This window comes from Puma concolor, chromosome E4, assembly GCF_028749965.1.
Source record: "Puma concolor isolate L17-30 chromosome E4, mPumCon1.1.hap2, whole genome shotgun sequence".
In the NCBI taxonomy this organism is placed as follows: domain Eukaryota; kingdom Metazoa; phylum Chordata; class Mammalia; order Carnivora; family Felidae; genus Puma; species Puma concolor.
The window spans coordinates 57921260-57943296 of record NC_141683.1 but is presented as its reverse complement, the minus strand read 5'-3'; the positions used below and the strand labels follow the sequence as shown (position 1 = coordinate 57943296).

The 22037-nt window shown below is 34.0% G+C and overlaps 1 protein-coding gene across 2 annotated transcripts in view; it reads right to left on the bottom strand.

Moving 5' to 3' along the window:
- Positions 1-22037, bottom strand: part of KIFAP3 (kinesin associated protein 3) — a 177274-nt gene that overhangs the window by 31976 nt on the left and 123261 nt on the right. For both annotated transcript variants that reach the window (XM_086693965.1, XM_025926270.2), the window contains 2 exons: positions 19448-19533; positions 5531-5720 (listed from right to left, as the gene is read on the bottom strand). In XM_086693965.1, coding sequence (XP_086550091.1) covers positions 5531-5720; positions 19448-19533 — 276 coding nt within the window. The remainder of the gene's footprint in view (positions 1-5530; positions 5721-19447; positions 19534-22037) is intronic.

Sequence of the window (22037 nt, the reverse complement as noted above, 5' to 3'; positions counted from 1 at the left end):
AGTACAATACTAGCACGGAGATAAATAAGACAATCTCTGCCTTCAAGGGACTTAATAGTTTTTGGAGAAAAAAGAAAAAAGATAAGGGGTGAGGTAAGGTAGTATGGGACAGTAAGGATGGTCCAGGCTAAGAGAAACAAAATGAATACAGACAAGGAGACATTAAATAACCTGGTGTCAGGGGTACCAGGGTGGCTTGGTTGGTTAAGCTCTTGATTTTGGTTAAGTTCTTGATTTTGGCTCAGGTAATGATCTCAGCGTTAGTGATCAAGTTCGAGCCCTGCATCGGGCTCTGCACTGGCAGTGTGGAGCCTGCTTGGGATTCTCTCTTTCTCCCTCTGTCTCTGCCCTTCCCCTCCCCCTCTCAAGATAAACCTTTTTTTAAAAAAAAGAAGTACAATTGTTTTTTGTACAATGATCTTGTGTCTACAACCTTACTGTACTCATTCATTAGTTTTAGTAGTTTTTTAGTTTTTAGTTTTTGAGTTCTTTTTCTTTGCTTATAAAGTGCTTCTTTTCCTATATCTAAGTCTTTGTTATTACTTCTTGTTGATTTTAGAGTGATACTACTTTCTTATTTGCTCCAGTCTAAGCAATAAGATAACGTACTATTGATAGAATGATGAATAAGTTAAGAATAAGAAAAGAATTTGAGGAAAAAGGTTCTAAGTGATGGCGTCAGGACTATCATAGGCATAGAACAAATATATTTCAGTATATGGCTTTTTAATAATTATCTGCAAAGGGCTCAGGCTTTTTAAAGTTTCCTTTTCTGAAAGTATCCTGGGTTGTTAAGTGACCTATAGATAAATATTGGCTAGGTCATACTCACAACATTGTTTATAAACCTGGCACATAGTAAGCAAAATTGTTTAGTCACCAGATGATCATTTTACACCTACCAGTTGCATAAAACACTTTACTAGGTTCTGTGGGAAATACAAAAAATTGCAGTTTCTAAGAATTTTAGATTAAGTGAAATGTAAGACAAACACTTAAGATGCAATTAAATAACACATTTCACTAATAAATGATATACAACAGGAATGAATGTATGTACTGAAAGTGCTGGAGGCAGAGGAAGCTAAAGAGAGATTACTGTGTTCTGCACGGGTTAGAAAATCTTACTTGGAGAGGAGGGAGGAAGCAGTATAACTGATTTGAGTCTTGAAAGATAGGTAGCAATTAAATGACAAAATCTGTTTGAAGAGTAAAGTTACTACAAATCAAGTGAATGGCAGAATTAAGTAATAGTGTCGGCAAATGAATGAGTGAGCTGATTTGTACTTCCATATGACAAGTATACTTACTTGTTACATATACCCATTTGTCACATTCACAAACTAAAGATTTGTATTATTACATAATTTTTGAAGTGTTAATATCTTTGGTATTTCTCTTATTGCTTTAGTAAATTTTAAATGCTTAAGAGGTAGCTTAAAAGTATCTAATATTTAGTCCAGTTTCTCTGTCCTCTAAATGTTAATAAATCAAAAGATCAGTTAAACACAAAAAGTTATAAAAAAATGAAATTATGGAAACCGCCAGGACACAACAGATTGACAGTTAACCAGTTAAAAAAACAATTTTATCTGGATTGAAGACTTCTCAGGAGCATGGCCAAAATTAACAAGGTTAAGATCACAAAAATCAACAAATTCCTCTGTTAAATTAAAACCAAATAACTGAAGATCAAGGTTTAAGAAACCTGCCAATTTCAGAGGAACATAGCTAAGTAAAATGCCAAGATAAAATACATATCACACTTTGAAAATGAATACAAAGATATTCAGCCTGCCAGTTGAATAAAAGATTCTAACACCCAGAAAATAAATACAAACAATAAGATACTGGAATTAAATTTTAAAAGTTTATACTACATGACCTAATGAAGTAAGCCGGATTAAGAAGAAGAAATTAAATGAAAAACTGTTGTCAATTTCTCAACATCTTCATTTTGACCCGGAGCTCCCATTGTCTTCAAAGGGAAAAAAGAGTAGCAAAAGGCTAAATGGAATACAGGAGACTACAAACTGGGAGCTCATCAAATAGAGATCAAACTAAAAATGTCTGAGTTTAAAGATCAGTCAGCAATTTTATAAACCCAGAATACAATAAGGATGATATAATAAACATGACATTATGTAAGTACGAAACAGTAAATTTATACCTCTGAAATTAATTTCTAAGAATTCTAGGGCACAGCAATTCATTCAGTAAACTATAGCTTCTATTTGTGCCCTTTAATGCCTTAACAAAATTTAGGCAGCTCTGATAATATGGGCAACCTTTCTTTACTAGAATGAGGAATAAAAATTAAATTATACCCTAAGTAAATAAAATCCTCAACTCAAACACCTCAACTTCTTTGGAAGTTGGAACTTTGATTTGTTTCTCAGCATTCTGCATTCCAAATTAATTCTTTTATAGAAAAGATAAAAAGGAATTGTATATTTTTGACTCCAAGTCCAGACAAATCTAAGAGTGCCCTTCCAAAGCTCCTACTCTAACACTGATTCAAAGATAGCAATAAGGAGCCAAAGAATTTCAGGTAACATTTAAACTACCAGAGAACAAACAGAAGACCGAGATGATCTACACCAGAGCACTTTGTAAGCTGTAGAGCATTATACCCATTTAGGTTATTAAATTATATGAAACCTTTTAGACCACAGTTATACAACACACCTTTCTGAGATGCTCCTAGTAATGATGATAATAGGACTATGAGTAAAATGGAGTAGGTACTGGAACAAAGATGAGATCTAAGCACATTTATTGTTAGCACAGGTAATTTATGAACTTTCTGATTTTTGAAAGTCAGTTAAAAAACTGACTTATAGACATTGTGAAGAAAGGTAAAAAATACAAAACCTCAATATCTTCTTATATATTGTTACTAAAATAAACTTTATTTTTTTAAGTCAAGAGAAAACATAACATTGGGCTCCTTAGTGAACTAGGCAAAAATGAAATTGTGGCTGTGTGGCAGAAAATAGGTATCAGTAATGAAGAGAATGAGAGAAAGAAATGACTAAGATAAACCATAATTTATTGGGCTATACCTGATAAGAGATATCACAAAAGCTATGAAAATAGTTTATATAAACTATTAGTATAAACTATTATTACAAAACTATGGCTTTACAATAATCCTGAGATAGAAACAAAGTACTGTCAACTTCACATTCCAGAAATATATCCACATATTAAATGCTAAGAATAAGATTCAGCAAACTGATAATAAAAACAAAGTAAAAAGTCATTTAGAAATATGTAGTAGTGATTCAGCTTTATAAATAATACTTTCTCTGTGGGTAAATTTGCTTTCAGCAAAAAGCAGCATTTTCATGATGGAAGAGGAAATTACTCAGCGACTATAATCACAATAATTTTAGACTCTAAAGAAAAAAATACTGTAACTAAAGGAGATACTAGATTCCTATTTTCATAGGACAACAGCAAGATCCTTTAAAAAAATAAAAGCAAGAGAGAAAACACATATTTTGACATATTTAATAGTTTGAAAATATAGAAGGCAATACTAATGACTAGGAAGCAGCAAATGCTATTTCATCTTAAAGTGAGAGACAAGACCCAGGGAATCACAGGTGATTTAGCTTAACCTCTGTGGCTAAAAGCTACTAAGGCTGCTTTTATCGGAAACCCCTACAGTTCCATGGAGACCAAAGACTTAAATAAGATGGCTCAAGCATTCAAATGAATCTGCAGTTTTACAAATTTACCTGATGTTTCTGAAAATACAACCACACACAATAAAAGACAAGAGGCTGGTATTATCTAAATTTTAATGACACGTATCGAGAGAGAGAGAGAGAGAGAGAGAGAGAGAGAGAGAGAGAGAGAGGGAGAAAGAGCGCACAAAGACTCATTTAGTCGAACTATTCAATGGACTAAAATAATACAGATGGCTTGATATGAGATCTTTATCTTTAAACTCACAGCAATGTAATCGCCCTTATCAAATGTCTACCATGTCATCAGGCTACAGGGATTTAAAAAAGAACCATGAGGATATCTAATGATAATATTCCACTTCTCATATGCTTAAATTTGGTTTTTTTCCATCAGCTGTGGCTATTTCTAAACTTCGATATATAAAATATATATATATAATTCAGATCTCCTACAAAAGCAGAAGTTGTACATTTTAATTATAAAACACCTCAGAAAAATGTTTATGATTTTCATTTTAAGAGGTTAATGTAAATGAATCAATTTTGGGAATATAGTATAATTTTTTAGAAATTTGTCCTGAAGTTCTAATTATACTAAAACAAAGTTGAATACTGAGGTGGTTTCAGCTGTGGAAACTAGTAATCGATTCACACTGAAAACTAGCTATCAATCTTCAAAGCAAGAAACCTGATTCCAAAACATTCTGATTCCTGTTAACAAAAAAATTTATATCATATATATTTTACATCATTTCACTTCATGAATATCTGAATATGTAAGGAACAGCTGCTTGCTATTACTGAACTAAGACATTCTGGTTGGCTGAAATTAATGATCTACTCCATCTGGTTTAAAACACAAAGCAGTATTTCATAACTACTGTAGAGTTTGGTTAGGAAGAAATTCATTTAACTTTTAAAGTAAAGTATCAATTTTACAAGCTTCTAGTATCTATATCAAATATAAAAATAATATAGTTTATGGGCAATCTGCACAAAACAAAATTATGAAAATAAAGTGTGAATGAATACATAGCAGGGGGAAAAAGTAAGCCACCAATTCAGACATAATTACTTTGATGCTTTTTATATCCAATCTGCTACAGATCTTAATTAGAAATCCTTTCTTCCTCTCAACTAAATGACTTCAATGAAGTAATATTAATATTGGCAACAGTGCAACACTTCAAAAACCAGAATATGCAAGAGCTTACCAGTCTTTGTGCCAAACTCATCCTTGGAAAAAGGCAGTATAGCAGAATCAACAAAGTTATAATATATGCATGATTTATGTAAAAATTAAATTTTACCCTGAAAACACTAGCAGAGTTCAAAGGAAAAAAAATATTACTGTAAGGTGTCTAAATCTTCCCAACCAAGCAGAGTTTATTAGTTCAAGACTAAAGCAAACCCATGGCAAAATGAGACTGTGCAAATGAAATATGTTAGAAAACAAAACATAAATTAGTTAAGTTACATATTTAAATGAATGCAGGATAGAGAAAAAATATTACATTTTCAACAGAGATCAGCAACCTTGAGGATGTCATTTTAAGTTATACATTGTAGAAAGCAATAAACTAAGAGTAATTAATTTTCCTAGGTACAACCTTTTTTTCTGGAGAGCACATCCAAGACTAACTGGAAAAAAATAATGGTGAGTTAATAGGTTTGTATGGTGTGTATGGATGGTACTTCTGAAATCATTCGGAGAAGTCTATGTATATATCATAAGAAGTGCTTCCAAAGCTTGGGAATGAGCAAGGCTGGTAGACCAAAATCCCTATTTATAGCACACAAACTGTTTAATTTCGCCTTGGTTACCGTCTTACCGGAGTTATAGAAAAGGTCAGGTCTTTCGAGAATATCTCCTTCATGGATATACGGCTCAATTCGATCATCACCATACAAGTACTGCTCACTCTCATCCATCTGACGGCTCTCTACCATCTCTAGCCACTGGGAGTTATGCCAGCGGAACTTCTCACTCTGAATTTTCTTAGCCCATTCTTCATCATATTCCTATTGAAAACAAAGAGTCAAGTATTACTGCATAAGCTTATAAAGTTACTCCCTTGGCCCTCAGATAACAGGTTATAATAATAATTTGGAGATTCTTCATTTGGGTCAGAGGAAACATTAAAAATACCCGTTCAGAATTATTCTATACAATAATCAATAAAACCAATTAAAGACGTACGTTAAAGGCATCTGTTTGAATTACCAATTGCGAATGGTAACGGCAAAAACTGGAAAAGTTTAAACTTCACAAATTCTCTATTACTAGAATTTAGGTAAGCAGTCAGACTTCAGCTCCCAAAGAAATTTGTGGCAATAGTTACCTTTAATGTTAGTAACCACTAATGATAGGTGGTTAAGCATCAAAATGGAATCTTTCATGATACCTTATTTTAGATAATACTTCTTAATAGGAAAGAAAGCACTTGAAAAGAATGTCTCCTAACTACTGAAATGGTTTACCATTAAAATAACAGAATTTAATTTTGTTTCAACCACAAAATAACATTATCTTATTTAGTCATAATTATTTCTTTAAATGTCTGTCTCCTCCTCTGATCATGAACTCCCGAGGAGCAAGACTGGCTTCTTCACTGCTGTATCTATAATACTTGTTCACAGAGAACCTCCTTGGTGAACATTTCTGATATAGGCAAGTTATATAGGCAAGTTATTATTAGCTACAGATCAACCTATCTAGCTCCCTACTTTTCCCAAAGACTGTAGTTATTCTGACTAGTGTATTCACTTAACAATGGATGGACAGTACCACTGATGGCATAGATTAAAAAAAAAAAAAAAAAAAGATTTCAGGTATTTCTTGTCATTATAACTCTAGAGTCTTAGTTTTAAATTCCTCTGCCATATCTTTAACATTTTTGTTTATAGTTATCTAAAAGAGTTGGAAAGGTGCCAGGCAATAGTACTGTCCTCCAACAGTCAAGATGACCATGATAATTAACAGGTGGACCAAATACACATTGTAGTTAAATAACGAGCAATTTTCATAGAAAGCTGAGGCTCAAGTAAAAAACTGTCATCATAGAAGGAATTTCTGGGATGTCCTAATTATTAAGCTTTCTTTAAATTGTTTTCATGTTTATTTATTTATTTTGAGAGAGCACGCAAATGATCAAGTGTGAGTTGGTGAGGGCAGAGAGAGCGAGAGAGAGAGAGGGAGAGAGAGAGGGAGAGAATCCAAAGCATCCTCCACACTGTCACTGTCAGCACAGAGCCTGACGTGGTGCTCAATCCCATGAACCATGACAGCATGATTCAGGCTGAAACCAAGAGTTGGAGGCTTAATCAACTGAGCCACCAAGGTGCCCCTAAGCTTTCTTTTTTGATAGTTAAATATTAACATTCCTATTAGTTCTCAATCTATTTCCTAATATAATTATTTAAAATTTAATTGTATGAAAGAGCGATTATAAACATTATAGTATTTTATTTTAAAAATAAACATGTATTAATCCATTTGTTATAATAATTTCAATATTTATTTATTTATTTATTTTTATTTTTATTTTTTTTAAATAATTTCAATATTTAAATTGCTTAAGTTTTTACTCCAAGTTAAATCTACAATTTTAACTTACATTTGAAATTGACAATTTAGATATAAACAATAAATTCTAAATCCAAATGCCATCTTGTTGATATGCTTACAGTGAGTAGATCATATCGTATCACATAAATATGATAATTTATACAATCATTCATCTACTGATCACATGTAAGTTCTTCTGATAAAATGACATAATACACGTAAAGCATTTAGAAAATCTATATTGAAAACACTTAATGTTAGTCAATACTGTTAATTAATTGAAGAAGGTACATTAATTGAAGTACCTAATTAACTGAATTAGGTAGGTACTATAATTAGGTACTATTAATTATCGTCTTTTTACAAATGAGAAAATGAGCTCCAGAACACTGAATTAACTTGATCAAGTGCACACTGCTAGTTGTGGCTATTACAGCTTTGTAAACCTTGGGCTAGCAATGTGAAAAAGGCAGAGGATAAATGAGTATTTGTCAGGGTCACTGTAGAATGGATTCTTCAGTAATGAGAATAAATGAACTCCACGGTCAACTTTCAGCTCTAAGAGTCTATGAATGTGTTGAGTTATTGACCAAGCAGTGATGGGAGAGAAGTGGCTCTGGTCTGGTTAAGTATATTACATAACACATTATATTCTCAATCATGTTCTCTCTGACCTGGCTGTACATGGAAGGATGTTAGGGAAAGAGGGAGTTGAAAAAATAACGGCACAGTTGTTACAAGCAGTTTCATTGGCTACAATTTCAGTGGTTCACTTTGGGTTTCCAAAATTAGACAGAATACTAAATTGTGCTAATTATGTAGTATGAGCAGTGTGATTAGCTTTAAAATAATTTAGCCCGGGGCGCCTGGGTGGCGCAGTCGGTTAAGCGTCCGACTTCAGCCAGGTCACGATCTCGCGGTCCGTGAGTTCGAGCCCCGCGTCGGGCTCTGGGCTGATGGCTCAGAGCCTGGAGCCTGTTTCCGATTCTGTGTCTCCCTCTCTCTCTGCCCCTCCCCCGTTCATGCTCTGTCTCTCTCTGTCGCAAAAATAAATAAATGTTGAAAAAAAAAATTAAAAAAAAAATAAATAAAATAATTTAGCCCAAATGCTAAATATAATTTTGAACCTCTTTAAAATTCATGACTTCGCAAGTATACTTTTTGGTTCCCTATGTAGCACAGTGAATGTATTAGTTGCAAAGTTGGCTGCAAAAATATATTACTATCATATTAGAAGTGGCTAGATGATTTAAGAAGAATGATCACATATACTTACAGAAAAAAAAGGGTGGACTTATTGTCCATTAAGGTAAAAAAATTTAATGCATAAAAAAAAGTAAAATGGTATTTTGGGGAAGAAATTCTCCATACTAATTGGCTTTTTTTCTAAAAGATAAGTTAGTTACAGGTCATCAAAACTCCCAGAATATGCCTTATAATATCATTATGCCTTATAATCCTATTAAATCTACATTAAATACTGGAGCTAATTTGATAGGTACTGTTTCTTTTGTGAGTACTAGTTTGTTTCACTTGGCAAGAGGTATGAAACTAACTTTACTTTTTAAAAATTTTTAATGTTTATTTTTGAGAGAGGGAGACAGAGCATAAGTGGGGAAAGGGCAGAGAGAGAGAGAGAGAGAGAGAGAAAGAGAGGGAGACACAGAATCGGAAGCAGGCTCCAGGCTCTGAGCTGTCAGCACAGAGCCTGAATTGGGGCTCGAACTCACGAATGGAGAGATCATGACCTGAGCCGAAGTTGAAGCTTGACTGACTGAGCCACCCAGGCACTTTATTTTGATAGAAACTAACTTTATTTTGATAGAAATACTTTAAATCTGATTATCTGAATGAAGAAGTGTTCAATAAAGATGACAGAAAGATGTATGACTTGATTGTTTTAATTTAGGTTCAGGCTTAAGGATTCCTAGTGTAAGAACAGGATATAAAACCTAGTCAAGTGCTCAAAACATATTAAAATATGGGGTTTGCTATTTCACTGAGAGTAAAACTTGCCTCTTACAAATTTCTGTGAAATGTTACAAAAATAAACATAATTTAAAAAGTAAATTACATATCCATAAAGTGTATTTAACCTAGTAAATAATGCTCTGCACAAGGGAAAAAAAATCATGCTTATTCTAGGCATTACTATTTTACATGCTCCTCATAAGATTTCCCTATTCTAATAAAAGTACAGTAATAAATGTAGAAAGATGCTATTTTCTTCACAAATGCCCTGCAAACTTAAGCCTCTTATCACCTTTCAAGCTGAGAGCAATGTTCTCATTAATGAGCCTACACATACAAGGTTTAGTTTCTAAAATAAAAAAGACCACCTATCCACAGACTATCTATCCATTTGACAGAAGTCCATACACACAAACCAAAAATATCCATAAGCATCTACAGCTAACTTTTGATACTAAAGTTTGATTTGTTAGTGTCTTGGGGAAGCTGATTTTCCAAGGCAGTGAATTGGCACAGACCTAGCACTAAATGTAATTAGACTACCTTATGTTAATCTGAATTCCTTTACAGTTTTCACCATATTTCTTTGGTCACTTTATGAGTGAATAAACTCATAGAACCAAGGCATATCTTAACATTATAATGCCCAAGAGTATAGCAGCAATGATGCAGATTATACTGTGTTTTTATTAAAAATAAAAATTTTTAAGTATTTTTGTACTATAAAACTATAGATTCGATTTTCTATTACTAACATAATGATTAATGTGCAGATTATTGTTTACAGGATTGCAATGAAAACACTATGGCTGTCTTAGGTCTTTAGAAAACAACAGTTTCTCCCTCAGGAAACAGGAGACAAAATATGTTATTCTGTACCAAGCTGTTTAATCATTTAAGATATAGAAAACTATGTTTTGCAGATGATCCAATGATTACAGATTCCTACTATAATGAATCCACTACAATGACAAGAGGAGTTTTCATGAGGTAACCGTTAGCAACTATGTGTGGCTTTTTGTCATAGATCATTGCAAAGAAAATGGCAAAAACCCTTGACCAACCAGTATCAAGCCCTTAAAATCTCAAGAAGTTATAACATAGCTTTTTGAAATATTTATAACCATAAAACTATTTCATTATTGAAAGCTGAAAATTATAGAAAAAAATACCCATACCTTTAGCTAGCTAGAATCCTAATACTCTATATACACTATCGGTTTTCGATGACTTTCTTAAGTCCAATATTAATAGCTAACTTTAGGAAATACTTTTTAAAAGTATTTTTAAAATTTAGAAGCTAAGTATGAGACATTATTAATATGTAGTACTTGTACCATAAAAGTTTTCTCTAGTTTGTGATAATATGGCCTTAGGTATTTGAATGTTTAACAAATACAGCATCTTGGAATGAAGCATGGAATGAGGAACACAGTATTTGTTTAAATAATTGATTTCTCCTTTTCCTTAATAGTCAACATTAGTGAAAATGAGATAGTACTATTTCACAACTAAAATGCTGGGTTTTGATTTTTATGTCTCTGAAACACTGATTTTTATGGTCCAGATTACTTTCTTTTCCTTATTTCCTTCTCTCCTTCCTTCCCCTCTTCCCTCCTTCCCTTCCTTCTTTCCCTCCCTCCTTCCTTCTTTCCCTCCCTCCTTCCTTCTTTCTTTCCTTTCCTTTCCTTTCCTTTCCTTTCCTTTCCTTTCCTTTCCTTTCCTTTCCTATCCTATCCTATTCCTTCCCTTTCCTATTCCTTCCTTCCTTCTTTCCTTCCTTCTCTCTCTCTGTCATCTATTTATTTATTTTTGAAAGAGACAGAGAGAGTGCGAACAGGGGAGGGGCAGAGAGAGGGAGAGAGGGAGAAACCTAGGTAGGCGCAGAGCCTGACACAAGGCTCATACCCACAAAACGAGGAGGTCATGACCTGAGCTAAAATCAAGAGTCGACGCTTAACGGACTAAGCCACCCAGGCAGGCGCCCCTATGTTCCAGATTTCTTAAAAATCAATTATTTTAGCTTATGCCTGTTGAGAGTCTATTTAGTACTAAATTAATAGGCTTGGACAGTGGTCCCAAGTTTTAGATTTCAGAAAAGTTTCAAAAACAAATTTGGGGGACTGATGTTATATGTAAATCAACTACTACCTATTATTGACTTAGAGAAGAAAGACCATTTTAAGACTATAAATGTAAGAAAGACAATCTCAAAATGAAGATCTACCTATCCAAGACAAAACATGTTAACAACCTTATATTTGTAACAGCTCCCCAGCCCTAACATCTCTCTCTGTGTGCCCCTCCCTGGACCTCCTCTCACTATTTTTTTAATTCCTCTCTCTCCCACTTTAGTGAAAACCAGTAAAAGCTTTATCATGCTCCAATGGATCAGCACTTAGCTATCTTCTGTATCTAACCTCAATGAGTAGAGTTCAACAGCCATGGCAAAGCCAGTTCCTTTGTGTCTCGGAGTCTGAATTTATAGGAATTGATGGTATTACGGTATGGTATAAAACAAAGAACAGTGGATTAGGAATCAGGGGACTTGGGTTCTATTTCCAGGTCTGATACGAACAACCTTCTAAAGGCATTTTAATACCTTTTGGTCTCAGATTCTTCATTTCTAAAATGAAACAAATCTAGGTAAGATTTACTAAAGTTCTAATGTTCTATAAACAAAAAAATGTATGATTAATACTCTTATTTCACAAAGCTTTTGAAATAATTATCCCCCCAAACTGAAGAATACTGGCAGTCTAAGGAGTTTATTTTTAAAAATTAAATATCAACTCTAAATGAATATCCAGTGTCAAACATTTAATAAATTCAACATATATCAATTAAAATCTATTCTTACTAACCCCTCTCACCCAAATCCCCTTCCCTCTTAAGTATCCCCTTCCCCCATTGTCAGGAAATAACTGGGAATTCAGGGATGTTACTGCTCAACCACAGCCAAGATACGTCATAAAAATTTATCAAGCTGTTGTGGAAATACACCAGGAATACAGTTATTTTTTCTTCATTTTTGAAATACTTCTTTTCACAAAAAGGGTACCCTGACAGCCTTGCTCTGAGACTTGAGTTTGTCTTGTATTTAAAGGTACACATGCTTTTTTATTTTCTTCTCAGCTCCTGACATGATCTTAAGCACTCAGTTTCCATAAAAACTACGTGTCATGAAAGACTTATGGTTTGATTTTAAATGGAATGTGCCATCCTTTTTGAAGTCCTACATCATTTTGTTTACTACTTAACCATAGAAACATTGTGAAGCCTCACCCAGCCTATTATCAGAGCCTGTTCACTATCAGAAAAACTCTTTGTAACTGGCTTCCGTCACACCTTGTATCTGATTAACACACTATAGGATAACATAGAGCTACATAGATCTGCTTTGTGTTCTAACACAGCTGATGGAAAACAGATTTTCCTTTCTCCTTTAATGTGACAGCCCCCTAATTGAGAATGTAATATGGTTTATTTAATACACTTCTTCATACTAAATTAAAGCAGATCTAGAGTAATTTAGTTGCTCATTAAGGTTAAGGTAATAGTCGCTAAACAGATGCCTTTTATATCATAGAAAATACTTACCCCAATGATATGTATAGGATAAGTAAATATAGATATACACATAATTAAACACATACATAACAGAACTGTTGACTTTTAGGCACATACTACCTACTTCTCAACAGTACTATCCCAAGTTTGTCCTTTAGTCTTGACTATGAATGACATTTTCTAACCAGACCTCAAATATAATGCTCTCTTTGACCTCTGTTTAAAGTGCTGGGGAGGCTCATCTGTGCAATATCATTTCAAATATCATGTTCAGTCAGGCCACAAAGTTAAAGATAGAACTAAATGAAATTTATTTAATTAAGGAATCATGATTTTTATCTTTTGTACTATGCTTGGGTTCTTTTGAATCCAGTATTGCCAATCAAAAGAAAACCACACACAATAAAGCAACAACATGCATAAAGCTAGCAAGGAATACATATACATTCATATACATACGATCACATTCATATCATACATATATATACTCTATATTCTAACGAGCTAGAAGAACATCCTAAATTTATGCCTTTCAGGTTTATACAATATAAAAATGAACTCCAAAAGAGGGCTAACCAAACTTATCTCTCTAAACCCAATTTGATTATACAGAATTGAGAAATAAAAAATCTCACTTACAAATCCGAGCCAATGAAAACTGGTACCAAAACTATAAAAGAAGCAAGAACCAACTCCACCTGTTCTGGAAAGAACACCTCAGTAGTTTTCTGTCAACTACTCACTTAAAAATTCTCTGCTCTGTGCCCATACTCAACGTGTAAGTCAATTAAAACTGACTGCTGTCTACCCAGTTTACCCAATCCCCACCCATTCCCTGCTTTTGAAAGCCTGCCCTGAAATAACCTGAGTTCTAACCCGGTTCTAATCTAATCCTATGAAATCTAATCCTAATCTAATCCTATGAAACTTTCTCCAACTGTCCCTTCCAAGATGTCATAAGACATCTTTTTAAACTGCTTTCCCTTGCTGGCAAGATTAATAAACTTCTGTAGGACACAGGCTGGCCTGGCAATTTTTGTGGGGACCATACCAATTGATGTCTTAGAGTTTATATGTAAACCTACAATGGTTTATCTCATTTTATTTTTTTCTTTTTTTCAACGTTTATTTATTTTTTTTTTATTTTTGGGACAGAGAGAGACAGAGCATGAACGGGGGAGGGGCAGAGAGAGAGGGAGACACAGAATCGGAAGCAGGCTCCAGGCTCTGAGCCATCAGCCCAGAGCCCGACGCGGGGCTCGAACTCCCGGACCGCGAGATCGTGACCTGGCTGAAGTCGGACGCTTAACCGACTGCGCCACCCAGGCGCCCCGGTTTATATCATTTTAAAACATCAGTCTTATTAAATATAATTCTGACTATCCAGGAATAAAGACAGCACCTAATTTTTCAAGTTTAAAATACCAAAACTAGATATTAATTCCAGGTTACTAAAATATACACAATTTGCCCATGATCCCAGACTTACTAAAAGAGAAAGGGCTGTCCTTCAAAATCTCAGTGACACAAACTTGTGTTAGTATCAGATCACAGGGGCCTGTGGCTGGTCAGAAAGACAACAGACATTAATCCTTTACCAGAGAACCTAGGGACATCCCTTTTCCCATAAACACCTTGTAGATACAATGTACCATTAGTGCAGAACATCTTTTGATCGGGCCATAGAGTAGTACCGCTCCTGGAAGGCAAGTTCACCTCTGGATGACAGTACCCTGTATTCTCTAGAGTCTAGGATGTAAACTTTTGTATTCTGGGGACTTTGTGTTGCTGAGTTTTATATTCCCAGTGCCTTAGTGTTTTGACACAGTACGTCCTTAATAAACATGTATTAAATGTTTTACAACCCAATAATGTCAGGGGAGGGATTTTTTTTTTTTTTTTTTTTTTTTTAACCAACTGGGAAAGAATTCCTGAGGTCCTCAAATGCTTCATGCAAAGTTGAGGAAGTACTTAAGGATAAAAATCTAATTGGGGTTTTAGAAGCTCTCTATGTGTAGAGGGTTCTGTTCTTCCCTTCAGGATTCCCAAGGCTTGGAAGACAAGAGACAACGATCAACTGCCATATATCCCCTTGGAAAACGAAGCTAGGCTCCTCTCCTTGTGTCCCTACTCACTGCAGCTACTCCAATCCCTGCCTCCCAAAGCTACACGTAAGGCCTAGTCGGACAGGTGACAACTTGCTCGTGAGGCCATAGAGACCACATCACCAACCATATAACCCTCCAGGTACAAAGAGTACTACCACCCCACATCTGTTTTAAGTTGCCAATTGAGGGATTAGGCCCAAATTCATTAAACAAATCATCACTAATGTAACATTTCCATAATTTGGGGGACAAGTTCTTTACAGCAGAAGGCATATTTCCCCAAGCACCACAAGGTATCGAATTTTTCTTAACTATTCCATGTTGTTCTAGTAAAAATGAAGTTTGTTTTCTTAAAGATAAATTGCCTTAAACTACAAATATTCTCATTCTTTTTCTTTTCTTTCTCTCTTTTTTTCTTTCTTTCTTTTTTTTTTTTTTCTTGATTTATTATTGTTCTAGAACACAGCCATGCTGAGAACACTAGGATATCAAAGCCTAGTGGTGAAAAGAATCTTAAGAGATCATCCACTCCCATTCTAGGCAGGTTTCTAACTATTTCAGAAAGTTGGTTATGTAGTTATTACTAATGCTTACTGGATGGAGGCTTCACATTCTCCCTTGGCAGCCTATTTCTAGTGTTTCATCATCTTTGCTGTGTCTAATCAAAGTTTCTCCTGTTTTGAATTAAGCCAATTTCCTCTTGTTTTACTCTTGAAAAAGATTCAGGACAAGCAAATAGCACCCTGAGTCATGATCAGTAATAGAGTCTGAGCTCAAAGAACCGGACTGGCAGCTATGTCTCAAGTGAACCTGAGAAGCTGTCATTTTACTGATGCATTAAAAAAGCCCACTCCTCAAATTTCTCCCAAATAAGGAGGCCTAGACAGGTAGGAGTGTCACTCTGGTCTGAGGTTAGCCGATAAACTGAGTCCAAATTAAAATAAGTTACTGCAGATTCAGAATGTGGGTAATTTAACAGATAAGGCACTTATACACTAGAAGAGGCAGATTCCTGTTTACCACACTGTCCTAATCAAGGCCTTTTGGTTAATTACCCTATTTAGAATTGCTGTGACATGGAGCTTTAAAATGCCAAATTCAGCCATTTTGTAGAATAATCTTAAAATATAAATAGTAATATTAATATATCTGGCCAAAATACATACTCCAAATAATTTTCCACAGCTAAAATCCAAACAGTGAACAGATTATTTTCCAATACCATTTAAAATATTTAAATGGACAGAAAATAACATAGATAATTAACTGTACCAAGGAAAGAAAATGTTGGTCCATGAATTTAATCAACATATAAACTTCTCGGGGCACCTGGGCAGCTCAGTCAGTTAGGTATCCAACTCCTGATTTTGGCTCAGGCCATGATCTCATGGCTTGTGAGTTTGACGCCCGCATCGGGTTCTGTGCTGACAGCTGGAGCCTGTTTGGGATTCTCTGTCTCCCTCTCTCTCTGCTCCTCCCCCATGTGTATGTGCACGCACATGTACACTTGCTTTCTCTCAAAAATAAACACACAAAAAAATTAACTTCTCAACTAGGTCTGGGTTTTGGTCTAGTTTGAACAAAACAGAGAGTGACCATCATGTAGTAGATGCTTCATATGTATTTTCTCTAACGCTAACAATAACTCACTAATCCTCAAAAGTGTCATTGTAAACTGAATCTTCAAAAAGTTATAAAATGTCTGAGATTATTTAGTAAGTGAAAGAACTAGAATTAGTTGTATTCTAGATGCAATACTCTCTTAGACCAAGTTGTCACATCATAGAGGCCAAAGTTGAAGATCAGAACCCTTACCCAACTGAGAACGGGAGAAAAAGTTCTGAGAAATGGTGCAGTTCCTTACTATCAGGCCAAAACTGAACCAGGGCCTGGACACTTATACGTGTATAGTAGCAGAAACGTAAGGAAACATTCTTCCAGCAGGATGCGGGGTGTTTCTAGCCCTTTTATCATCTATATTAGACTACTTCTTTTCTTCTAAGAAACTCAGCTGTGAATATGATGAAGTTGGGTAGCAGAGCAGGACTTTTAAATCATATAATTCACACACAAATATCTTTAAATATTCTGTTTAATAAGTTTATTATTTCTAAATATCTTTTTAGACTAAAGTTTCCCAATGTGTGAAATGAAACAGTCCAAAATTACTCGGCATCATATCAAGTACTTACTTTGTTAAATCTCGTGTAGAGAGTCATAGAGTGATTAGGTGAACCTTCAGAATACTTATTCAAATTTTTGTTATACTAAGTCAAGTGATCAGACGGCATCTTAGGGAGCCATATATAGGTAGCTGATATATCAGCAGTTTCATTTTATTGATTGTTCTTCTTTAGAGGCCTTACCAACAATATAATAACCTAAAATAATTTTCTTTGTGATTTTACATTTTTAACTCTGACTAGGATTTATAAGTTCCTTTAACGACAGTAAGATCAACAAAGTAAAATGAAGATTAAAAATGTTCATTCGATTTAGAAAAATGAAGGCCAGGTGACTTTAGTGAGCACCATATCAGTGCAACAAAGGAGGCAGAAGCTAGAATTCATATAGGTTGAAAGGTGGATGAGGGGAACTGAAGAAATGAAGGAAGTAATATGTAGACAGTTTTTTCAAAACATTGGTTCTAGAGAGAAAGAGAGAGCTAGGACAGCCATCTAGAATAGAAAAGAAAGGTAGACACAGGGTGGGGAAAATTCCCGTTTAAGATGAGAGACTTTACACGGAATTCTATTCCTGAAATCATTATATATTAATATATTAACTAACTTGGATTTAAATTAAAAAAAAAAAGATGAGAGATTTCAGCCCAGAGTTTAGAAATTATTGGGAATGTTTTTATATTCATATTTTATACTGAATTTTTTAATAATGAGACTGAGCTGGCATTTTGGAACTATCACAAATTTACTTTCTATACCAAACATATCTAAACATTACTGCCTTCCATCTACTTTTCTCAAATAAGACCATTTTAAAAGTATGCTAAAGGCATTCTCTAACAAACTGACATCTCTTTCCCTTCTTCATTGCTTAAGGTAAGATAATCACAAATAGAACTTGAGGAAGTTTTTTCTTACACTACCTACTTTATACACAACACTAAATTTAGTGATCTACTAGAAAATAGTATATGAGCCATGAAATTATTCCCTAGGAAAATAAATATTCTCTATTCATAAACCCTGTCACCAGGGGTCTACATGTATGAAACATCTTACTGGAATAAGGATTTAATATGCAAAGTTTCCTTATTTTAATTTAGAGATCAAAGCTAAAAATGTCAACATACTCATTTAGTTTTAAGCCAGTAATGATATACTCAGCCCAATCCGAAAAATAGATGACATCAAATAAGATGAATTTTGAAATAAAATCCAGGAAATTGGCAAGGAAGTACCTGATAGTGACTGTCTGATTTCATAATGAAATCACTAGCATAAATGCCAGCTTAGAGGACTTCTACTAAAGTTGTTAACTGATTCTTTAAAATGTTATTCTAAGGCGGGCCAGGGTGGCTCAGTCGGTTAAGCGTGCGACTATTGATTTTGGCTCAGGCCATGATCTCAAGGTTCATGAGACAGCCCTGCATTGGTCTCTGCGCTGACAACCTGGAGCATGCTTGAGCCTGCTTAGGATTCTCTTCCCCACCCCTCCCCGCTCCCTGCTTCCTGCTTCCATGTGTTCTCTCTCTCTCTCTCTCAAAACAAACAAACAAACATTAAAAATGTTATTCTGATCATTTAAAAAGCTTAAGTTAAACTTTGAAAACTACTGAATAGGGTATATTCAAGAAACTTCTTATCAAGTGAGCCAAAATAGAAGGTATAAATCCAGTTCAAAGAAGGAAGCACTTTGTGTATGCCACAGGTGAAAAACATTTAAAGTAATCTAGTGTATGGCACATCCCAGGTGCAAGGCCCAAGTCCAGGCAGAAGACTAGGTGGTCAGCAGGAGCATGACTTCTGAAAAAAGTCTGTACAGAGAGCAAGTTTCTAATCCAGGACTCAGATCACCCTTCTGATTATATTCCTTCAGTTATACATCCTTTCAAAACTTCTAAGGTCATGAATAACATGATTTTTGTATGTTTCATCATTCCAAAGCAACTGGCAAAACAAGTGTATGCATATGACAAAAATCAAAGCACTGAAAAAATAACTGATATAACATTTGTCTTATTAAAAAAGTTTAATGGTCAAACTGCAAAACTGACTATTAAATTCTGGTAGAAATTCTCATCAAACCCCTGCTCCAATGTAATAACTTCTCTGAAAAACAAATGATTCTGAGAGACATGTAGACCTCTTCAAGGAGCCTAAAGGCTGAAAGCCTTTAATCATTTTTTAATGATTAAAATATGAATTTAATATCACTGTATTTTCAGAGACTCATCAAAATACAAATTTGCATTTATATTAAATGCCAAATTCTAAAAAGAGGTACAGAGTTTTCTTTTCTACCAAATAAAGACTATTATTACACTTTGCATAGGAAGAAGAATTACTTACCGCTATAATATCTAAAGTATTATCACAGACCTTTCGGATTTCATTATTTTTATCATGCATCAGATCAATGAGATACGCTGGAGCCTCTGAATAAAAGTGGTTAAAGATGCAAATTGTGTTTGAGATTGAGCCTATTCAAGGATATTAGAAAAATCTCACATTTCTCTAAATTCAAATTGCCCCGGGAAATCTAACTTCAAGTTTTAAAATTGAGTCATCAATAAAAGCTGACCATAAGCATTTAACATTTCATTTCATTTCATTAATAGAAATAAGAAAGAAAAAAAACACTAAATAAAAAAGGGTAAGGAAAACAGAACCAGTAAGTCTCAGAAAGTACAAGGCCATCTTTTTGAAAATATCTTCATGAAAATAACTGAAGAGGGAGCTCCAGAGCCACACAGCTATCTGTTAAGCTTTCCTGAGAGAGCTGGCCCACCTAAAAGTTCCAGAAAATTAATTTCACATAAAAATAACAACAGAAAAGAATCACAGTCAAATTTTGTAGATGATTATGAGAAAAATATAACGTTTTCACATAAAAGATGAAAGGTGTAACCCAATACTTCAAAAAGAAATAAAAGAATGTAAGGAAGTAGAATATATGTATAGGAACAATATATATCAAAGTTAGAGAACTCAAAGAAATGAAATAATTCAGGAAAGAACCAAAAATAAAGGTAAAAATAATTCCAGATATATAAGAACTAAATTTATAGTAACACATGAGTAAATAAAAACAGATAAAACTCCGAGAGGAATGGAAGCTAAAAAGGAAGAAAACTTGTAAAATTTAAAAACAAATAAGAGAAAATATTAGAAAATGACTAATTATTTAAGATAGGCAAAGAAGATCCAACATAATAGAAATTCCAAAGAAGACAATAAAAGCTTTTAATAAAAGAGAACAAATACTAAAAACTAAAATTCAAGAAAATTTTCCTGAAATTAGGGGAAAAAAAAGACAAAACTATATACTGAAAGATCACATATGATACTTGGAGAAATCAAGCAAGGATGATGAATACCAACTCAAATTCTAATAAAGCTATTTGGCTTTAAAAATACAGAAATGCTCCTCTGGTCTTATTGGCCAAAATATCAAGTCATTTATAAGGGAAAAAAGAGTAAATTGTCATCAGACACTGACAGCTATCAATAATTAGCAGACTACAGACGGCACACTGTCATCAATTCAGGCAAGAAGACAGCGGAAAAATACCTTTGAATTGTGGAGAAAAATAATTGGCAATCTAAAACTCCATATTCTGCTAAATGATTATTAAAGAGAACATGCTAGTTATTTTCAGATATATTTTATTATTCACAGATACTCATTTAGCAGTATAAGAGAACGTAATTATGAAACTCAGAGAGATAGAGAAATGGAATTCAAGAAAAAAAATAGCAAACAGGGAATAGGTCAACATATTCTAAGTCTTGAATAAGTACTAGTTTTTAAAAGGCAATAGTTAAAATAATAATTCAGTTTCAAATGTTAGCAAAATGTTACAAAAATGAGGTGAATTATTACACTATCACATACCATGGATATGGGACGTTAGACTTACAAGTAGAAGAATACAGTCCTTTAAAACTGGAGAGAATACATGTTGAAATTGGGTTTAACTCCTACAAATAAGTAGGGGGAAACAGAGGAAAAACAGAAAACTCAAATTAACAGAGAAACCCCAATGAATCCAAAAAAGACAGTGAAGAAAAACTTCTTGATCTCCAATATTTACAGCCGATCTTTGTTAAAATTGTATTTGAAACAGAAGCCGGGTGTTTCCTCCAAGAAACTCTAGCACACATGTACACAAGCAAATGACATTCTGTGCAGCACTGATTACAATGCCGAAAAAAATTTTATCAAGTTTCACAGCAATTGCAAACACAGAGGTTAACCCTAATCTTCTACTCATTGGTGCTACTTACTATTTTTCTCAAGGGGAAAAGAGGATACATTTAAAATGTAGAAAAAAATACAGAATAATATATTCTCAGAGAGAATCTAAAAGGACCAAGTCAAATTTGACTTATTTTCCCATGCTGCCATTGTTGGGATTGTATGAAAATTATTACAATAGCATTGGTTCTCAATTTCAGATTCTCAATTTCTATGCATTGTGCAGAGAGCTATTTTTAATATCCCAAACATTTTAATATAAATCATATGTTGACCTAATATAAGTCTATACCAGCCTTCTTAAACATCAAGTTTCTTTCATTCTGTTTAAAATTATATCAAAAAATGTTGATCATTAATCTAAATTTAAAAACGGGAAAAGGAAATAATTATATAATAAATCTTCACTTAAAAATTTAAGTATAGTCAAAATCACGATAAAGTAGTTAAAATTATAGTGAAATATTTTAATAGTTCCTAATTATGTGACAAAAGACAACAAGACATATTTAGATATCATTGACATCAACAAAAATCCCGGCTTTTGGACACCAAAACACTGGGCAAAAGCATTCTAGCAATCTTTACAACCTCAAGGCATGGATGAAAGCATTGGATCTAAGTAGTATTCCTTGATGCTTTTGTAAAAATTTTAAATCAGCAGGTCTTTTCTGTCCCATT